The 21243-nt window shown below is 37.2% G+C and overlaps 2 protein-coding genes across 2 annotated transcripts; one reads left to right on the top strand and one right to left on the bottom strand.

The window, feature by feature from the left end:
- Positions 1–4155: 4155 nt before the first annotated feature.
- LOC148802543 (pathogen-related protein-like) lies at positions 4156–5469 on the bottom strand. The gene is made up of 4 exons (XM_088898813.1): positions 5191–5469; positions 4919–5051; positions 4501–4799; positions 4156–4326 (listed from the first exon to the last, which is right to left on the bottom strand). Exons 1-4 carry the CDS (start codon positions 5347–5349, stop codon positions 4171–4173), a joined length of 747 nt encoding a protein of 248 aa, XP_088754939.1. The 5' UTR covers positions 5350–5469; the 3' UTR covers positions 4156–4170.
- Positions 5470–19131: 13662 nt separating this feature from the next.
- On the top strand, positions 19132–21017 carry LOC148802542 (putative inactive purple acid phosphatase 29). The gene is made up of 3 exons (XM_088899467.1): positions 19132–19476; positions 19627–20012; positions 20096–21017. Exons 1-3 carry the CDS (start codon positions 19185–19187, stop codon positions 20477–20479), a joined length of 1062 nt encoding a protein of 353 aa, XP_088755593.1. The 5' UTR covers positions 19132–19184; the 3' UTR covers positions 20480–21017.
- The last annotated feature ends 226 nt before the right edge of the window (positions 21018–21243 follow it).

Genomic DNA, 21243 nt, shown 5'->3' with positions numbered 1-21243 from the left:
GAATTCCAAAATTGGGAGGATAAGAACTCCCTAGCCCGCTGCTATGTCATTGCCTCCCTAGACAATCCGATACAGAGGCAGTTCAATCAGATCGAACTAGCCAATGACATATTGGATAGTTTAAAGACAATGTACGAAGAGCAGAATCGTTCTACTCGGCAGAAGGTCTTGAAACAGTTCATGACCGCTCAAATGTCCAAGGGGCAACAAGTTCACGACCATTGTCTTCGGATGATGGGTTATATCAACGAGCTTGAAGCCCTTGAATCCGAGCTAGATCTTGGCACGCAAGTGGATGCCATCCTTAACTCTTTGATTGCTTCCTTCAATCCATTCATAATGAATTACAATATGAACAACCTAAATGTCAGCGTCCAGGAACTCACCAACATGTTGCAGAGGGCCGAGGATTTGATTAAGAAGGATGAGTCTGTTGCTATGCTTGCTGAAGCTAGCAAATCAGGCAAGAAAAAGAGGAAGGCAAAGAAGCCTCAGAAGAAAGCTGCCAAACCTAAGAAGCAGAAGAAAGATAGGGCATCGGATGCATGTCACTTCTGCAAACAGACCGGCCACTGGAAGAGGAATTGTCCTCAATACCTAGAATCCAAGAAAGGTAATTTCGAATCTTGTGTCATAGAAACCAATTTATTGGTGGCTTCTGCGTCCTGGTGTATTGACTCCGGGGCTTCAACTCATGCGTGTAACTCACTACAGGGGTTCAAGGTAAGCAGAAGGCTGAATGAAGGTGAAGTGACGCTCTACTTGGGGACTTTTGCAAGTGTTGCAGCTACGGCGATAGGAACCGTAGAGTTACTTTTTAGAGAAGGATCCATTGTACTTAAAGATTATCTTTTTGTACAAAATTTAAGAAGAAATTTGATTTTTGTCTCTAAACTGTGTGCAGATGGATATTCTGTCTTTTTCAGTAATATGATTACTATTAAAAGAAACAATAAATTCATCGCATATGGAGAACTGGAGAACAGTCTCTATGTTCTACATCCTTCTCTAGAAACTAACATAGCCGAAACTACGTTAGCTGATATCCCCAAGAAAAGAGTATGTGATACAGTTAATCCCACGTGCCTGTGGCATTACCGACTTGGCCATATCGGTATTAACCGAATCACAAGACTGGTAAAGGATGGTCCTTTGGATTTTCTAACTGTAGAAGATCTTCCCACTTATGAGCCTTGCCTTCAAGGTAAGATGACAAAGAGGCCATTTAACGGTAAGCTTAAAAGATGTACATGCATGCTTGACCTTATACATATTGATGTATGTGGTCCCCTGAGTGTTAGGACCCGTAACCATCCCGTGTACTTGATTACATTTACCGATGATTATTCTCGGTATGGTTACGTGTACCTAATGAGACATAAGTCTAAATCCTTTGAAAAGTTCAAAGAGTTCACACAAGAGGTCAACAAACAGTTAGGGAGAGAAATTAAGACCCTTTGATCGGATCGAGGTGGCGAGTATCTCTCTGACGAATTCAGGGACTACTTGAAGGTCAATGGGATAGTATCACAGTTGGCTCCTCCTACTACACCACAACTTAACGGTGTTTCAGAGAGGAGGAATAGGACCTTATTGGATATGTTTCGGTCACTTCTCATCCATTTAGAGTTACCCACATCCTTTTGGGGATACGCATTGGAGACTGCGATATACATGCTGAACCGGGTTCCAACCAAATCAGTTCCGAAGACTCCCTACGAGCTTTGGACTAGAAAGAAACCGAGTGTACGACACTTGAAAATTTGGGGTTGTCAGGCACACGTTAAAAAAATGAGTCCGGACAAATTGGAATCCAAGACCAGCCGTTGCCTATTTGTAGGCTACCCAAAAGGCTTTCCGAGCTGCTATGACTAGCGTGTCGGACAATTTTTCGATCTCGGGGTATCTTGTTTCAGCATCCTGCAAAACATTACTAACATAATAGACAGGGCGTTGGACCCGATCTACTTTGATTAGTACTGAACTAACTACCTCATCGCTTGCGGAGAGATAGAGTTTCAACTCGTCACCCTCCTTAGGTTGGGTTAGAACCGGTGCAGTACTTAAATATCTTTGCAGCTCGTCAAATGCGAGCGGACACTCCTTAGTCCATTCAAAGTGCTCGTTCTTTTTTATTTTCTTAAAAAAGGGCAGGCATTGACCCACCGACATAGACATGAACCAGCTTAGGGCTGCTACTCGGCCGGTCAGTCTCTGGACTTCCTTTATTTTTCGAGGTGGTTTCATATCTAGGATGGCCTTAATTTTTTCTAGGTTGTCTTCGAGGCCACGTCGGTTCATTATGTAACCTAGGAATTTACACGACATAACTTTGAAGACTAATTTGTTTGGGTTCAACTTCATGTTATACTCCCTTAGAATTTAAAAAACGTCATTTAAATCATTTAACAGAGAGCTTGAAAGTTGGGTCGTAACGACCATGTCATCAACATAACACTCAATTTTATTGCCAATTAATGGTTTAAAAACTTTGTTTACAAGGCGCTGGAATGTTGCCCCAACGTTTTTCAATCCGAAGGGCATAACCTTATAACAGTATAGCCCGACCTCAGTTTCAAATGTAGTCTTATCCTGGTTAGTAGGATCCATCCTAATCTGATTGTAATTGGAATAGGCGTCTAGATAACTCAGCAACTCATGCCTCGAGGTCGTGCCTACTAGGCGGTCAATCTTAGGCAGAGGGAAGCAGTCTTTTGGGAAGGCTCTGTTCAGGTCGGTGTAGTCGACGCACATGCGCCACTTTCCGTTGGCCTTCTTCACCAGCACAGGGTTGGCAACCCAGCTCGAGTAATGGACTTTCTTAATGAAGTCTGTTGCGAGGAGCTTCCCGACCCCTTCATCGACTTCCCTCCATCGTTCCGGGGCAAGGTTGCGTTTTCTTTGTCTTAGTGGTCTAACTAGAGGGTCGACATTAAGCTTGTGAGTTATTATTTTAGGGTCAATTCTGGGCTTTTAGATTTTTAAACTCTTCATTCACCGACACCTAGGAACAAATCTTCGCCACTACTTTCTGCACCACCTCTTCTAGGCTTTTAGATTGATTATAGAAGATAGGGCTGTTCACGGGTCGGGTTGAGTGAGTTTATTGGCGTTTTTCCAACCAACCCGACCTGGTCGGTTTATCTAGAAATGAAACCGAAACCGACCCAGTACTAAGTAAAACCGACCTGGTCGGTTTGAATCGGGTTGGGTCGGTTTTGGTCGGTTTTGTGAATGATTCTCTCGGTGTGAACGGTAAAAGATTCAAGTCTAAGAAGGCAAATGTTGGACGCCTGAAAATTAAAAATGATTGGATGGATTAAAAATGATATTTTATATATCAGAAATTTTATATATAATTTGTATATTTTTGAAATAAAGCTGAAATATATATATATATTAATAATATCTGAAATATATTATATATATAATATATATCTAAGTCAGTTTGGGTTGGTTCGGTTTCGGTTTTCACACTTGAAAACGGAAATCGAACCAACCGGTGCTGAAGGAAAACCAACCAACTCGGGTTGGTCGGTTTGGTCTGTTTGGGTCTTATTATGAACAGCTCTAATAGAAGATTCTGTTGTTTCTTTCATTCCAAATGGACTAAAAAACAACATGCAGAATGGTATTCCAAACAAGATTACCTTTCTTGCTAAAACCCTCCAATCTCCAACCCAATAGCAGCTCCTTCACAAACTTAGGCATAGACCAGTAAACCACCAAACTCTTGAAAAAATGTCCCCAAATTGAAGAGGAAACCGAACTGTGGATACACAAATGCTTTTAACCGGTGTTGTTGATGTTCATATATGTAAAGAACTTAGTGAGAAAGACTTGAATCAAGTGAAAAGTAGTAATTCAAATTACATTTTTGCTTGATGCTTAGAAAAGGACAAAATTCAAAAGTGTGGGCGTTTTAGTTAAGGAAAAGTCCATAATGCTCCCCCCTAATTATTTGACAATGTAAGCAAATAAGTTTCATTTATTACAACATTACTTCTCATTATTCCAACTTTCACTTCAACATAAATGATGAAAAGAACAAACGATGCAGAAATGCCATTTATTCCACCTACACATCACATGCAGTTTCTCACATAGAGTCATGGCATTTTATTAATTAAGATATATAAGAGAACATATATGCATGCTTCAAAACGGCAGTTAAGCTTGAGTAACTTTGTTGAAGAATGGGCAACCCCCAGATGCTTTGGTTGAGGCCTCTGATCCATCTATAGAAGGCCCTTTGATAAGACTTGCCAGCAATTCGTTTCCATCATAAAAGAATTCTACCCTCTTAACGCGCATCAATTCATCCATCTGAAGAATAAGATCGATGGAACCCCACACAACAAAATGAGTAAGCAATTCCATTCCTAATTAATCTCATAAAGAAATTACATACTAGCTACTAATAAGATGAAAATGGTGCAGAAAACTAAGAAGGAATTGAATAAGGTAGGTGAATAGAGAGAGAGAGAGAAAGAGACGTACATGAAAGATGCCAATTCCATGGAACTCCACCAATTCCCCAGTGGGAGCATGGCCTTTGAAAGGACCCTCCATGAAAGACCAGTGCCTGAACTTGTAGGCAATCACCGGAGGACCTGAATATACTTGAAGAATTTCCACAGCGAACCCACGAGAGAATGTGGTGAGGAAAGCCTGAGACGCCGATTGACTTGTTTCAAGGGATGGATCATAAACACGTAAGTTCGGTGGCAAGGGTGTTTGTAGGAATAAATTGTAACTTCCAATTCTCCCAACCTCTTCAAGTGGCACTGGTTTACCTCCTACATTTCACCCACCGGTTGTTTCAATGAGAAGTTTAGTTTGCAGATAGAAATATATAGTTAACTAATTATATGAAGGGAGAAAGAAGAGATATCAGTATGCAGTACTTAGATTGTACCATTTATGCTGATTGTAAAGTTTGTAGTGTTTATAGTTTTATAATCAGCCGGATCGACCTTATGCACGATCTCCATTTCCCATGTCTTCACAAGATTTTGGACTCTTTCCTCCAGTGACCCTTTTGGCCATTCCTACAAAATGATCAGAAGAATATAATATTAAATACTGATCAGAGTAGTAGTAGTCAAAGCTAGCTATTTCATTGCTAATAGAACCTTAGAGCTGTGAGTGATATGTTAGAGAGAGAGAGAGAGAAGAGAGAATTGAAACCTGAGTTCGGCCTTCTTCGAAGAGCTTGTTCACAGCATCGTAGTTGGGAGGAGCACCAAGCCTCCATTTGGTATTCTTCTCTCCTTCTCCATACATATGTGATCTGTACTTGTCACCCTCAACCACGGGTTGATCAGTAGCAGCATTAGAGGAAGCCATCGATCTTTTGCTTGCAAAAAGGTATAGCTTGTTGTCTGTTACGTTGGGTGTATTCTGTATTATGTGAGGGTGGAGAGACCGAGAGTCTATGATGAGGTGACCGATATATGTAGATATCGAAGAGGAAAGATTATATATATAGACAAATCCATGCAAGCATGTAGAGATTAGAGACCATTCAAATGGGTTTGGTTTTCATTACTCCATGCTTACACGACTTTCCCAATTAGGAGACCAGATCCGAACGAACCCATCCACATCTGTACCACGTGTACTTTTGCTTTGCACCAACCATAAGACAGCTCCCGGCCGCCTCCCGCCGGCGGTTAGACCCTCTAACTAATTAGGAAAGAGTCCAATAAGTATAACAATGACACTAGTAATTAAATTACTTGATCATGAAAGAACAATTCGCTCAATTGATTTCTTATCCAAAACTCTCTCACCTACACATACCAATTTTTAACTCTTGGAACTGAATAAACAAAACCCGTTGATTGAGGACTGGATTTCACAGTCTGACCTGCATGCCCTGAAATTACTCTGTTACAACAACGTGCACAAAGACCTATACGGCCAGCCCAAGTTTTTTTTTTTTATTATTATTATTCGGAGCTAATTAGCCCCATCATAATTTTGTAATCACTATGAAGATGAGAATGTTGTGTAGTCATTTTGTTTAATTGTTCGAGTAAAGATAAAACCGAAGTTTAAAAGGGTACGGTGGATTTTCCAAATAACGGTACATCGATCGATCGTTGAATAATGCTAAAGAATACAATCAAAATGCCGACAAGAATAGACAACCAGCAAATAATAACTAATTAAGGAAAAGAATATGTGACATGGAATTAAGGAAGAGATTTAACTGACTTGACTTTTCCATTAAGGTGGCGACATTGACCAACGTGACAATATGTAACGTGGAAATGTAGACGCAACTATCAAAAATTCAAAATCAATCAAGAACAAGACAATAGACCAAGGAGCTAGGAGAACTACAATGAATCTAATCAACCTTTTATTACCAATTAGTCATGTTTTGGTGAAATGTAATCAGAACAAATGCAATATACACACTCCAGATTTGATAAGCTTCTTGAGCATTAATCTTGTTAAGTAAGGTTTTAAATATTGATACGCCCGATATGCCGGTAGGTCGATTTAGAGCTCCTCCACCTCCTGAATCAGTCAGAACTCTGATACACTCTCTATAGGGGTGTACGGGGTGTTCTCAGTATTATATTTATCGGCCGTCACAGACTGATATATGTGGATACTTTGAACCTTATTCTTAAGTTGCAGAGATTGTATGGGACCCATATTATTAATTTGCATGGTTAATAAGTATAGAATTGGGAATATAAGTGGGTCGGATTTGGACAGGTTTGAGTTTAAGCCTATTATAGTTGAATTAGAATCGAATCTTATCCATATCCATGTGATTTTTATTGGGCTTGGATCAGATTCAAGTATTGTGTATCAGTAATAAATTAAACAAAAAAATCATCAAAATACAATATTATATTATATTATTTTATGTATATTAATGTTGGATTCAACTATGATGCCCGAAAACTTATAATCAATCAGTCAGTATCATAAACGTGACCAATTCCTTATTTTATGTAAATTTATTTTTCAAACTTATTTTAATTTAAAAATTGTAAGCGTTCAGAGTCTTGACTGGAAATCCATTTCCTTCAGGGATCAGGGATGGAGAGCAATTTTTATCTCCGACAGGGATAAGAGTCAAGGACTGAGATTTATTTCAAAGTCGGTGTGAGGGACAAGAAATATAATCCCCAACCCCACTCGAAACCGGCCCTGTTGCTACTCCTATCTGGTATCATGTCTTTTCTGGTAGATTTTTCGTTAATAAGTGAATTAAGGGCCCGTTCGCTTTTCGGTAAGTTACTTATCTGGGTAAGTTTTTCCTAGGAAACACTTACCCGGGTAAGTGTATTTACCCATGTTCTTTTATTTCCCAAGTAAAAATAGAAATGACTATTTTAACCATAAAAATTCATTATTAAAAGGGGCATTTTTGTCCCATTTAAAAAAAATTCAATATTTTAATCAACTTTATTAATAAACCCATGTTAATTTAATGTAAACAAATGCACAGTCATAGTAATATGTATTAAATTTAGATCGAGCAGATTTTTTAAAAAACTACAGTTTAATTGGGTTGTTAAAATTTGGCGTGATGCCTTGGAATTCCATCAAATTTGGCGTCCACCACATTAAGTGCCTATTATAATTTTATGCATTCAGAGTTCAGACCAGTGATATTCATTTTCTCCAAGGACTATTATTTATAATAATGAATTTACATGAAAATGATTTTTTTCTTGATAAGTTACGTTAAAAGGTTTTTGATGAAGTATTAACAATATTTCATGTAGTTTGTTTGATGAAGTATCGTGTATGTTTCTGTTGAACAGCTGATCCTGACTATGTTATAGCCAAGAGACCCACATTATTGATAGTTCTGACTTCTGACATCGTCACCAAATTCTGTATCGTTATATGTTCGGTTCCCTACTCGTAGTCAAATTAGGCGCTTAAATCATTTCTCACTACATCCACCTAACTCTTTTAATAATTTTATTTTTCATTCAATGTTGATATATAAAAAATAATTATTGTTAATTGAATATGAATAAATATTTTTTAATAAATTTAGTTTTATTAATAATCTGTAGTAATTTTAATAATTTTTATTCTTTTTATTATTTTTAAATGAAATTTTAATTAATTTTAAATAAATAAAAATAATTATAAAAGTTAACATTTTAATTAATTCCACTAGTAATTAACAATTATATAGGAATGACAACGGGGTAGGTTCAAGGCAGGGCACCCCATCCCTTTCCCTGCCCCATAGTCAAGATACACCATTGTCACCCTCACCAACAAGCCTCTGTGACAGATTTTGCTCAAGCCCGAGGTGTTTGGGAGACTGACGAAATGGTCCATCAAACTAAGTGAATATAACATCCAGTTCGAGCCCCACCCAATGCTCAAAGCCTATGTCTTGGCTGATTTAATCGCAGAATGCACGTTCAGCGCACGAACCTCGATACTGACTAAGCACGCTATTGCGTTGGAAGCATCATCCAGTATGGCACCTGTCCCATTAGGATTGGACTAATGTGGGACCAAGAGCCCTAAATTCTTCATGTAGATGGCTCACCGAATCTGCGAGGCAGCGGCATTGGGCTGATGTTGTACGGCCTAAGCGAGGTGGAGTTGGAGTATGCTCTTCGGTTTGGATTTGATGCGTCGAACAATGAGGCAGAGTGCGAAGCGCTGATTTCCGAGCTCAACTTAGCAAAGGAAATGGACGTAAAACACCTCGTCGTGTGCAGCGGCTCACAATCGGTGGTCAACTAGGTTAACGGTGATTATGAGGCTCGCGACCAAACCATGGCAGCATACTTAACCAAGGTTAGAGAGATTTTACTGAACTTTGACTCGTGATTCTTTAAGCAGATACTGAGGTCTGAGAACGCTGAGGCCGATGCACTGTCTTGATTGGCCAATACCAGGGAGAACGCGAAGCGGACAATATACGTCGAAGACCTGCCTCGCCCTAGCATTTTCGCGGGGGCAGAAGAGGTGGCTCCTATGTCTGTAGCGGAACCGAACTGGATAGATCCGCTCGTCGACTTTTTGAATGCTCTTCAGGAGGTTAGCGGCATCGACACCCGTCATAGCTCCTTCAAAGGAAAAAGAATTCTTGTCAGCTATGAGATGAGGTAAGTGCAAATAAGAGAAAAAGAGAGAAGTAATGTGCGTGCCGAAGTAGAGGTCTACTAGGAGGATTCAGCCCAACTCGCACAAGCTTCTCCTCGGCCGGGAAGTCTCTCATCTCTAGGCCAAGGTCCCTCCCAAAATGGATGATTGCCCTAGTCTCTACATCCAGCATCACCTCGGGGTCTTTAATGTTCACTTGCCAGTGAGTCAGGAATGGCCATCCTTCGGGGTTCCGAACAAAGAAGTATCTTCTCTTCCAAGTCGATATCTTGTCCGGATTACCGAATAGAACCTTTTACCCGATGCGAGGTGAAAATTAGTAACTTTTCCGGGTGTCACTGAGCAGACAAGAGGATTTTTTCTTAATGGAACAAATCGAGCTAAAGGTATCTAGAGAGAGGTCGGTATACTCGTGGAAGAGTGAGATCATACCAATAATAGTACGGATGGAGTTTGGGTGAAGCTGATTGATGGTGATGTTAAAGAACATAATAATCTCTATGATGAAGGGGTGAAGCGAGAACCACAGCCCGACCACGAGCTGCTCCTTAAAAACCACGACATCATAATGATTGTGATCCCAAGGGTACTGACCCAAGGGAATACTGAAGACAAGGGTGTCGGGGAGACGGTAACGAGCTATTAAGGACAGTAACCTGTCCGAGGTCATCGTGTTAGGACCGGAGTTGTCCGGGTCCCGACCTCGAGTAGAAGACGAGACCCCCTCTCTGGAGGTCACCACTTTGTCAGAGGTTCAGGTTCCTCAAAATGAGCTGACCTGACTCCCTCCTACGTATTGCAAAAGTTATCAATGAGCTTTACCCTCCCTCCTACGTATTGCAAGCCTATGTTATTCTCAAATTTCTTACCTATCAACTATTTCAATTGCAGAGCCACATCCACAGCCGATGGTTTAGACCTTTATATGTAAGAAAAAACAATTTAGAGCATAAACATTCAATCAAAGATTAAACAAATCGAAGACAATTAATTTGCATTATAAACAATGTATAATTGTTTTAGAAAAACTATAAGCAACAAAAGCTAATGAACAATAACTTGGGTACTGGTAATTAGAACTAGCTGAAAATGACAAACACAAAAACATTGACAATACTTTATAAACATGAAAATGTTTACTTTTGTATATCTTGAATACAGGTAAAGTGGTGAATGCTTGTAATTCGAATACATTACCTCTGAGAAATGCACAACAGGTTCCCTCCTTCCACGTAAGGTTCAATGGATTCCCTCTTTCCACACGAGGTTTAAATGTGTAATAGACTCCCTCCCTTTCGCTATTAGTGAGGTATGAAGACAATCGAGTGCTTGAATAAACAACCTTGCCTATTTTAGTCATACTTTAATATCTATATAATAAATGGATCTCATATGGCTATTATCAAGCCTTTTCCCTCAAAACATGTGCTTTATTACTAAGAACGAAGCTACGATGGCACAACCTCTAGAAAAGAAACGAGAAGACCGACTACCCCTCCATTTCCCCAGCCTCTCGGGGTCTCATCACTCTGCTTTTTTTTGTCTCGCCCCCTGCTCCCTAGTTCTCGCCTCTCTCGAAGAAATATCCCTCCTCCCCTTGGGAATTATTCTTCCCGATTTTTACTAAAATGCTAAGGCTATTTTTGAAGCAGTACAAACGTAAATATGTACAACGTACATACATACAAAATAATACAAAATACATACTCCTTCCAAACTCAGCCTAAAGGGAAGAGAGAATTCAAAAATCCTCGTCACACGATCCATGGTCAGTAAAAGGGGGATGGGATGGCTGGGATTTGTCTCAAGGTTTTAGGAGGGTTTACATTGAGGGCTCTATGCTGATTTCTAAGTCTAAGGGGAGGCAAGTGGCATTTTAGTGATTTTGGGGGTTCAAGAATGTTGAGGAGCTAGATGGCCCATGGTTCAAGGGGGAATATTCTGGCAATTGGAGGAAGTGGAAGGTATTAATGGCAATTTGGAAAATGGGGGTATCTTGGTAATTAGAAAAGTAAAGGGTGTTTTAGTAATTTGGTTCATAAGGGGTATTTTGGAAATTCAACATCGAGAGTATTTTGGTAATTTTATTGAGAATTTTGAGAATTTAGAATGGGGGTATTTTGATAATATGGCATGAGGAGGATTTTTGCAATTTAGGACAAGGGTATTTTGATAATTTAGTATAAGGGGTATTTTAGAAGTTTGCGATGAAGGGGTATTTTAGTAATTTGGAGGAAGAGGATATTGGGAATTTGCATGGAAAGGCATTTTGGCAATTTAGCATGAGATAATTTGTTAATTTGGCATAAGGGGATTTTACGAATTTGGGATGGACTGTATTTTGGTAATTTGGCATGAGGGAGTATTTTGTGAATTTGTCATGAGGGGTAGTTCGGTAATCTGGATGAGGAGGATTTTGAGAATTTGGGAAAGAGGGCTATTTTGGTATTTTGGATGAAGAGGATTTTGGGAATTTGAGATGGAGGGGTATTTTGGTAAATTTGCAAAAAGAGGATTTTGGGAATTTGGGATGAAGGGGTAAATTGGGGTCCAGGTGGCGCGCCGAGAAAAATGGGGGTGATGACACCACTATTTCATCTTATCCTCCTTTTGTGCGAACAGCTTCATTGTTGGTGTAGCCACTGCATGCCGGTTCTCTTTGTTTACATTCCTCGGCCCTGCTACTATTTCAATCCTTCAAATAGATTGAGTTATTTACAAATCACGACACAATTAAATTTGACTGATGATGATGTAGTTAGATTGCTCCATTCCCTATCATGCACAAAGCACAAGATTCTTAACAAGGAGCCAAACACCGAAATATCTCCAACATTGTTTGCTTTAAATTTAATCCCATGTTTACTAACAAGATGAGGAGAATTTAATTCCAACAAGGATAAAGACTTTCATAGGTATAAAAAATTCACATATCCAATTTCCCATTAGACTCCAATGCATCAACCTCCAAAAATATGGCAATCATCTATAGTAGAGGTTATGGTCAAGGACAAGGATCTTATCAAAGACCAATTTGTTGACATTGTTCCCCCGTTGGCTCTGGACTAAAATTCCGATTTCTAACAGCAGTTTTCTATGTTTTACTGAAAGTGACTAAAACTGCTGCTAAAACTTTTAGATACTTGCTTTAGTGGCACTTTGTCAATCGATAAAGGTTTTAGTGGCACTTTGTCAATCGATAAAGGTTTTAGTGGCAGTTTTAACTATCACTAAAAGTCATTTTTCTTGTAGTAAAGACATGATTCGTGGAATAAAGTTCTAAGGGGACCATGGAGGAGAATTATCGACTGATCTCTGGTACCTTTGGATGATTTTCAACTTGTCCCTAGAATATGGTTTTTGATCAGGAAGAAACAACCTTCATGCCACACACATTGATAGCCTATTCATTCTAGACAAACGTTCCCCTTGCATGATTTAAGTGACAACTGCATTCTAGGTACATGGGAAGCAAATGTTAGCCCCACAACTATACCAAGAACACAAACCTAGCAGCAATGCCATGCCAACAGTAGAGAGGACCCCCACTCCAACATTTCACACCAACACTAGGATGAATCAAGAAATCATCACAAGGAAGCAATCTCCATTGAAGGCTTTCTAGCACTAGCATTAGTGCAACAATTATCCAATGAAGAAGATGTCAAGAAGACCCAAAGCCATCTCCAACAACACACATCAACTATCAAACCAACTGGAAGGAGAGAGTGCCAACCACTCTAATTAGGGAACATAGCCCAATATGGCCTAAATCCAATCCTTGTAGTGGCCCTGTGAGGAAAGACCTTTGGGGAAAAATCATTGGAACAAGTGCCCCAATAATCCAAAAACTCATTTTAAGCTAAACCTAGCCCCAACATCCCCTTCAACTAAGCCAAATCATTACATTTCATACCTTGAAGCGGTTAGGAAAGGACTTAATCTAAAACAGTCATAGGATTCCCTACCCTAGGATGAAGACCGTAGATTCAAAGAACAGATTCAAATAGAAAGTAGAAATTGATCTTTGAGGATGAAGATCGAATTAAGTGGAGGAGACTACAAACAACAGATCTCTTAGTTTGTCATTGAATGTCTCTTGGGTGGGGTTATTGTAATTATAAGTATGATTTTTCACCACTCTTATTGTATCTTTTTGTCACTCCCATGAAAAGCTTAAATTATTCTTTGAGGGGAGGTAGGTAGTTGAGTGGCACTAAGAATGTGTAATTGTTAAACCGTCCCCTTGACACGAATTTATATGTTTGTACTTGTCATTTCAATTGCAATACAAAGTGCCTTTTGACTAATTTGTGTACTATCATTGTTACCTTTGTTGCTTATTGCTTTATTTTATAAGCTTTTTCAATACAATCAAGCGCCATATAGGGGCTTCATTGATTAACCCCATGACAAGATGGTGACTCAGTATCTCTCCCAAAAAATGGGACAGGATGGATAATAGAGGTGGATAAGCATATGGGACATTATTCTAATGTTAATTTGTTTTTAGAATTGGTATAGGTTTTTTCCTTCTTCTTCTACATGCTTTTTGAAATTTCTCCCATCGAGATTATTTTTGAGTTCTCTTTCAAGATTATTCTCGTTTTTTTCTTGAGACCCCAAAATTTACACTAGGTGGAGGGGCAACCACCTTAAATTTTATTAATTAACCATTATCAAAAGGTAATAAAAAGAAAAACCGAAATACAAAACACACAATCTTACCATCTCAATCCAGCCCAAAAAGCAATAAAAAGAAAAACAATACATCATAAACAATAATTAATTACTAATTAATAACAATAATTATTAATTAATTACTAACTGATAACAATAATTATTAATTAATTACAATAACGAATAGTGTAATAATATGCACTCATTTCCAGTAATTAATACTATTAATTAGTAATTAATAGTGTAATTATATAATTACTGATTATTACAGTAATTTAATAAATATATAATTAGTGATTATAATTAATAATTAACCCATTTCCAGTAATTAATTACTAATTAATTATTAATTAATAACAATAATTACTATTTAATACTAACTAATAACAATAATTATGAATTAATTACAGTAATTAATAGTGTAATAACATGCACCCATTTCCAGTAATTAATTAATAATTAATTATTAATTAATAAAAATAATTACTACGTAATTACTAATTAATAACAATAATTACTAATTAATAGTGTAATTGTATAATTACTGTAATAATAATTACTGATTAATACAGTATTTTAATAAATATATAATTAGTGATTATAATTAATAATTACTGTTATTATAAATATTGTTAATAACTAGATATTTATTTTAATTTTACTTTAAATCAAAATTATAAATATTGTTATTAAAAAATATTGTTAATAAATTTAGTAACCCAATTTTAATGATTACTGATTATTACAGTAATTTAATAAATATATAATTAGTTATTATAATTATAAATATTGTTAACAAATAGATATTTACTTAAATTTTACTTTAAAACAAAATTATAAATACTATTATTAATAAATATTGTTAATAAATATAGTAATTATTTTTATATTCAAAATAATTAAAAATGTTATTAAAAGTATTGTTATTGATTATTTAATATAATTACTAACTATTACTAATAAATATTGTTAACTTAATTTAAATTTGGTAATTATTAATTAATGAATATTGTTAATAAATCCTATTTATAAATTATTAATTATATTAAAAATAACTAATGATTATTTAATTAAATAGTATAATTACTTACCATTATTGATAAATGTTGTTAATAACATTCTAACATCCAATGGTTCGACCGTTCGGTTTGAACAGATGGCCTGTTCTTACAACAAAAATTACAAGCAAAAAATTATGGAACAATTATGGCCACCGGTTTTTGGGTCGACGGTTTGATCATCCGGTTCGAACGGACAATCCGTTCTAACAACAAAAATTATAGGCAAAAAATTGAGTTTGCAAGATCCATTAAGTAGTATCATACGTGTTATGTCATTTGAGTGTGACTCATACGACCCGAAAACGGAACCGTTCTAGCCATTGGTTTTTGGATCGATGGTTCGGTCGTTCGGTTCAAACGAATAGCCTGTCTTGACAACAAAAAATTATAAGAAAAAATTTATAGAACCGTTTTGGCCCCCGGTTTTCAGGTCAACGGTTCAATCGTCCAGTTCAAATGGACAGTCTGTTCTGACAACAAAAATTACAAGCAAAAAATTGAGTGTGTGAGGTCCATTGAGCAGTATCATACATGTTATGTCATTCGAGCGTGTGACTCATATGACCCAAAAATGGAATAGTTCTGGCCACTGATTTTCGGATTAACGATTTGACCGTCCAATTCGAACGGATGACCCGTTCTGACAATAAAAATTAAAACAATAAAAAAAAAAACAGCCAAAAACCATGGAACGGGTCAATGGGTTAACGGTTCAACCACTCAGGTCAATGAATCGTCGACTAATTCAATGGTTTTTGGCCATGGACCAGGATTGGGGTAAAACGGAATTGGTTGCTTGGACAATTTCCAATTAAAAAAAATCATAAAAAACGGACGACCCATTCTGACAACAAAAATGACATGCAAAAAATTGAGTGTGAGGTCCATTAAGCATTACCATATGTGTTATGTCATTCGAACGTGTGACTTATACAACATAAAAAATGGAATCGTTCTGGCCACCGGTTTTCGGGTTAACGGTTTGACTGTTCAGATCGAACGGATGGCCCGTTTTGATAATACAAATTAAAAAATAAAAAAATGATCAAAAACCATTGAACGGGTCAATGGTTCAACTGCCCAGGTTAGTGAATCATTGACTGATTCAATGATTTTTTGCTGCGGACCGAGATTAGGATAAGACGAAACCGGTTGCCTGAATGGTCAATTAAAAAAATAAAAAATAGCTAAAAACCATTGAATAGGTCAACGGGTCAATGGTTCGACTGCTGAGGTTAATGGGTCATTAACCGATTCAACGATTTTTGGCCAAGGACTAGATCAACGGGTTGACGTGCCAACGATTCCATTTCGCAGGTCCGCTCCGCTAGTAATTAAGTAATACAAAGAACATGAAGTCTTTGATAGTCTTGTTTATGTAGCTTCACAAGATCAGGTGGAATGTTTTGCATTGAGCTGTAAGATTATTCTTTTTCATTGCATTTTTCCCATTCCGTCAATATTATTTGTGGGCGTCAAAGTTGTTTTGGTTTTCAAGCAAACAATCCAGCCATGCATGTTTATGTAACAGCCCCTAATGTTTTTGGTAGAATAGTCGAACCTTTATTTTTAATTTGGTTATGCCAAAGGTATTGGTGTATGATTAATACTAGACTATCATAATGATGAATAGGTCAGTTATAGTGGAAAGTTGGTTAATGAGATTTTGATTTTTATTGATCAAGATATACTAATATTCCTCTTTTAGATTTATGTGGAATCCAAGAAAAAATTATTTTCTTAAGTATTATTTATCCAATTAAATAAACATTTACCGGAATAAGTTACTTTCCAAAAAGAAAACGAGGCCTTACAGGTGTGTAGCTCATGCTTGGTGGTGCAACTCTGGCTCTCCTACCCATAAGAGTTTTACCTACACCTACCCAGAAAATACTACATCCCTACATTGGGAATATCTCCCATGCATAATAACATGTATGCACTAAAGATGTTTCCTGTGTAGCTTCTATATCATATATCATATGTATAAGTGTGAGTAGAGTTCTTGTAGGTAGAAAATCTGAACTGTGGTGGCGTATATGACTCTGAATGACAGCCTCCCATATGAACTGCATCTTGCCTGTGATTTGGCACAGAATTCTGAATGACAGCGCCCCTTAATTCCATTTGACTTCATTTTAAAATGGCAGAACATGTGCAAAAAATGATCTTTTATTGGACCCATATGCTCATTATAATTGGATGCCATGTATATTAAATGGGCTTAAATTCAGGTTTGAATTAATTTATAATCTATGATTGTCATCTGTGTGGAGTTGGCATGAACTGACGGTACTTGATTTCATCCATTCATTCTGTCTCTACCGAGAGCAGTTAATAAAAGATTGATCCTTAAACAAATATAGATTTAATTTGTTACGAAGGCTAATGTTCTTTTGCAGTGTATATTCATTTACAACAGACCAAATATATTAATTAAATGTGAAAAATCTAAAGGCCTGGTTTGGTTCCAGTGCAATTTTATTTGCACTGGCGCAAAACAATGGGTGGTGCAAATTCCAATCTATTTTTTTTGTTTTTTTTATTTGCCTTATTTTTTTTAGTTGCAATACAAACGAAGTAAAACCTTTAATAATGTAAGACAACCCAAAGCTAAAATAAACTAGAATTTGCATTCTTCTCATTTGTTGATTTATACTCCCATATATTTATATTAATACAAATAAAATTGCACTATAAAGACATGGAGCCAAAGGGTTATGACCTTTGAGGTTCCGTCTATTGACCCGAGTTTATGGATTGTTTTTTTCTTCTAATTTTATGATAATTAAAGTAGCTTGAATTATGGATCTAAACCCTTGTTCTCTATTAGTCAGAAGGTCACATGATCCATTTGCAGGGAGAGCCCTTATCAGTGAGTTATAGACTGAAAAATTTTGGATTATTCAACTATACTATATCAATTTTTAGCTTTCTTAATTTATAAAAAAATGGTATGAATATATGATATCGCAAGTTAACTTGTTAAATTTGGATGGTTGAACCACTGACCTGCAACTTGGATAAAAAAAAAAATTAGCCTCTAAGGTCTTATTTTAAAACACTAGCCCTAATCATATAAAGTGTAGCAAATGTTGGAAAATAATAAAAAAGGCAGAATGGAATTTATCGATAATCACTTTCTAAACCGGAACTTGCAGTAGTATTTTACTTTTAGGGTTAGGAATTCCATATATATATATATATATGTGTGTGTGTGTATGGAATTCCTCCAAGATCATTTTCATCTTGGCATGGAGATGTTGATCTTTAGCCAATGTTTTATTTTTAGGGTCAGATTGGGTTTGGGTTCGCATTTGGCCCACAAATTTAAAGATTAGGCCATGGTCAAAACTTTAGGCCTAACCTAGCCCACATACATATTCATATAATATTCTATATATAAATTTTATAATATAATGCCTATAATATATATTATATATAATATTCTATATTATATAATGTATAAAATGAATTTTAATATACATTGCATGACATACAATAAAAAATAATATATATTAAGTAATTGAACATATAAGTCAAAGGCTTGAGCCTTAGGCTTATGTTTCAAGCCCAAAACCTAGGTTAGTCTAGGCTCAAGGCAAGGGTATAGCCCTTTATAATAGCTGCTAACCCTGGCTTCATCTAAAGATATGGAGATACAGCTAGAAACCTAACAATGCTTCAAAATTAATGAAGTAAAAGATTAAAAAATTTAAAAGAAATAATTTAATGTAAAATTAAAAATTATATAATTATTTTTCAAATGATTTTTATGAATTTAAAGTCCATTTAAGAGAAAAAGAATTAATAAAAGATAGTAATTATAGATGAAATTTATTAAACAAAAAAAATAAGGAAAATATAAAAATCACTAACAAAAATTAGTACAAAATAAGTATTAATAAAAGTAGTAAAAGTTAAAAATAATATTTTGATAATTAAAACTATTTTATTTTAATTTAAAAATCCCATAAAAATTTAAAAAATAAATTCATTAATAAAGTTAATGAAAATTAAGAAAAGTAATAATTAATAAAGAGCAGAATGAAGGAAATTGGCCACTACCATTAGGGTGCAATTTAGATTTTGATGAAACTAGCTTCATATAACCTGAAGAATAATGCTCGAGTTGGTGTGGTTAAGTTCATTAGGAATATCATAGATCTTCTTTGGCTTCAATTTTTGCTTAAGCCCATGCATTGCACTGGTCCAGACTACTATAATCTTATACAAAAGTAAACTTCTTTTTATGCGATGAGGTTGGTTTAGGCGGCCGCATGCTGGAAGGTTATAAATAGTAGCAAGAGAGAACGGAAGAAATCAGCAAAAATGGAATCCCGAGATTCACCTTCCTACTCCTCCTGTATCTTCTTTATCTGTCTTTCCACTCTTCCGATATTTGTGTCTGCCATTGATCCACGTCCTCAGGCTCAGCTCCGTTTCCACAGAAATGGAGAGTTTAAGATCTTGCAGGTTGCAGACATGCATTACGCCAATGGAAACAAAACACGTTGTCAGGACGTATTGCCGGAGCAGATGGCATCGTGCTCTGACCTCAACACCACGGCCTTCCTTGAGCGCCTGATCCGTCTTGAGAGCCCCGATCTCATCGTCTTCACTGGTAGTATTCTCTTCCTCTTCTTCTGGCTTTTGTTTTCCGTCTCTACTATAGCTAGCTAGTTGGCGAAACCCGATCAGATGAACTGTTCTTTTTAAAATTTGTTCTCAAATTAATTTGACACCTTTCTATTGGATTTGGGTTGTGGAGCAGGAGATAACATCTTTTATTACGCGGGGAATGCAACATCCATGGACGCAGCGTTTAGCCCAGCTGTGTCGTCGAGAATCCCATGGGCTGCCGTCCTTGGGACCCATGACCGTCCATCGACACTGTCAAGTGAGGAAATGATGAAACACATCGTTACCATGAACGGCAGCTTGTCTCAGCTCAACCCTCCAGGATACACCATCGATGGATTTGGGAACTACAACCTGGAGGTAGGTGGGGTTGAGGGCTCCAGTCTCCACAACAAGTCAGTTCTCAATCTATACTTTCTTGACAGCGGAGGCACCAGTGACGTTCCTTCCATTCCTGGCTATGATTGGATCAAACTCTCACAGCAGCTCTGGTTCAAAAGAACTTCTGACGAGCTTGAGGTACTTTTGCTTCAGAAATTAGTTTTACTCCTTTCGACTAATTTCACTCGATTTAATGTTTTCTGTTAATACATTTCCTGCAGAAAGCATTCAGAAAAGAACCGGAGCCCCAGAAAGAGTCGGCACCGGGACTTGTGTACTTCCACATCCCATTGCCTGAATATGCGACGGTAAAATCATCCAACATAGTGAGTGTGAAGCAGGAGAATGTTAAGTCAGCTTCTATGAACTCGGGTTTCTTCACAACCATGAAAGAAAGAGGGGACGTGAAGGCAGTGTTCACAGGCCATGACCACATCAATGATTTCTGTGGAAATCTAATGGGTATTCATCTGTGTTATGGTGGAGGATTTGGGTACAATGGCTATGGGAAGGAAGGGTGGGCAAGGAGAGCAAGGGTGGTGTTGGCCGCCCTGGAGCAGACAGACGAGGGGGCCTGGGGAGCGGTGAGTTCCATCAAAACGTAGAAGCGCCTCGACGACAGTGATCTGTCCCTCGTTGATTCCCAGGTCCTATGGAGCAATAAGGAGCCCCCATCTACTACCAACCAGACGCTAACCAGAAGACACCACGGCCACATAATCACAACAATGTCAATGTCGGGAGCATCTCCCTTACTCGTGTGTTGTCATCCATGGAAGACCTTCGCGATATGCGGCTGTATTTTTATGTGGGTGGGTTTTGTGATTGCACCTGTATTTTCATGTGGGTACATTTATGGGTAGCTTCTGTGGGTAGCGGATCTGGACACCAAAGCAAGAGCTCCACTGGAAAGAGTTGAAGGAATACAAGGGATGCCAACTGATTGTTTTCAGCATGGATTTGCATCAACCCTAGTCTAACCCTTCAATCTTTACACCCAAACCTGACCCGACTCAGCAACTTGTAATTTCCAAATCTGAGTTGACTCTATAAGGTTTAACATGATACAATCCGTAGCTTTTCAATTGTATTTTTTATATTACAAATGTCCTCCAACAATTGCTCAGTGCCTTTAATATGAAACCAGGGAAGTGATTATGACCCAAAGATAAAAGTTTATTGTTTGAAGGGACCCTTCTAATATGAGAATTCACCAACCAGAATTTATCAACTATTCTTACTATACTTTGATAATACCTTGTAAGAAACGTTCTAATGTGGCAATAGTTTGATAATATGAATAACAAATAGTAAATGAAGGTAGGAGACAAGACAAATATGTTTCCTTGGTGCAGGATTTATCCATACA

This window comes from Nelumbo nucifera, chromosome 2 (genome assembly GCF_055504915.1).
Source record: "Nelumbo nucifera cultivar China Antique chromosome 2, China Antique-T2T, whole genome shotgun sequence".
Taxonomy (NCBI): Eukaryota; Viridiplantae; Streptophyta; class Magnoliopsida; order Proteales; family Nelumbonaceae; genus Nelumbo; species Nelumbo nucifera.
Note: the sequence above shows the minus strand (reverse complement) of the source record. Positions and strands in the feature narration are given on the sequence as shown.

What these genes read in the sequence shown, in the direction of transcription:
- LOC148802543 (XM_088898813.1), bottom strand. Translation starts at nt 5,349, where the DNA reads ATGGCTTCCTCTAATGCTGCTACTGATCAACCCGTGGTTGAGGGTGAC. An exon ending in TCGAAGAAGGCCGAACTCAG is followed by an intron (nt 5,052 to 5,190) that starts GTTTCAATTCTC and finishes ATCATTTTGTAG; the next exon opens with GAATGGCCAAAAGGGTCACT. An exon ending in ATGGAATTGGCATCTTTCAT is followed by an intron (nt 4,327 to 4,500) that starts GTACGTCTCTTT and finishes CTTATTCTTCAG; the next exon opens with ATGGATGAATTGATGCGCGT.
- LOC148802542 (XM_088899467.1), top strand. Translation starts at nt 19,185, where the DNA reads ATGGAATCCCGAGATTCACCTTCCTACTCCTCCTGTATCTTCTTTATC. An exon ending in CGATCTCATCGTCTTCACTG is followed by an intron (nt 19,477 to 19,626) that starts GTAGTATTCTCT and finishes GTTGTGGAGCAG; the next exon opens with GAGATAACATCTTTTATTAC. An exon ending in GAACTTCTGACGAGCTTGAG is followed by an intron (nt 20,013 to 20,095) that starts GTACTTTTGCTT and finishes CATTTCCTGCAG; the next exon opens with AAAGCATTCAGAAAAGAACC.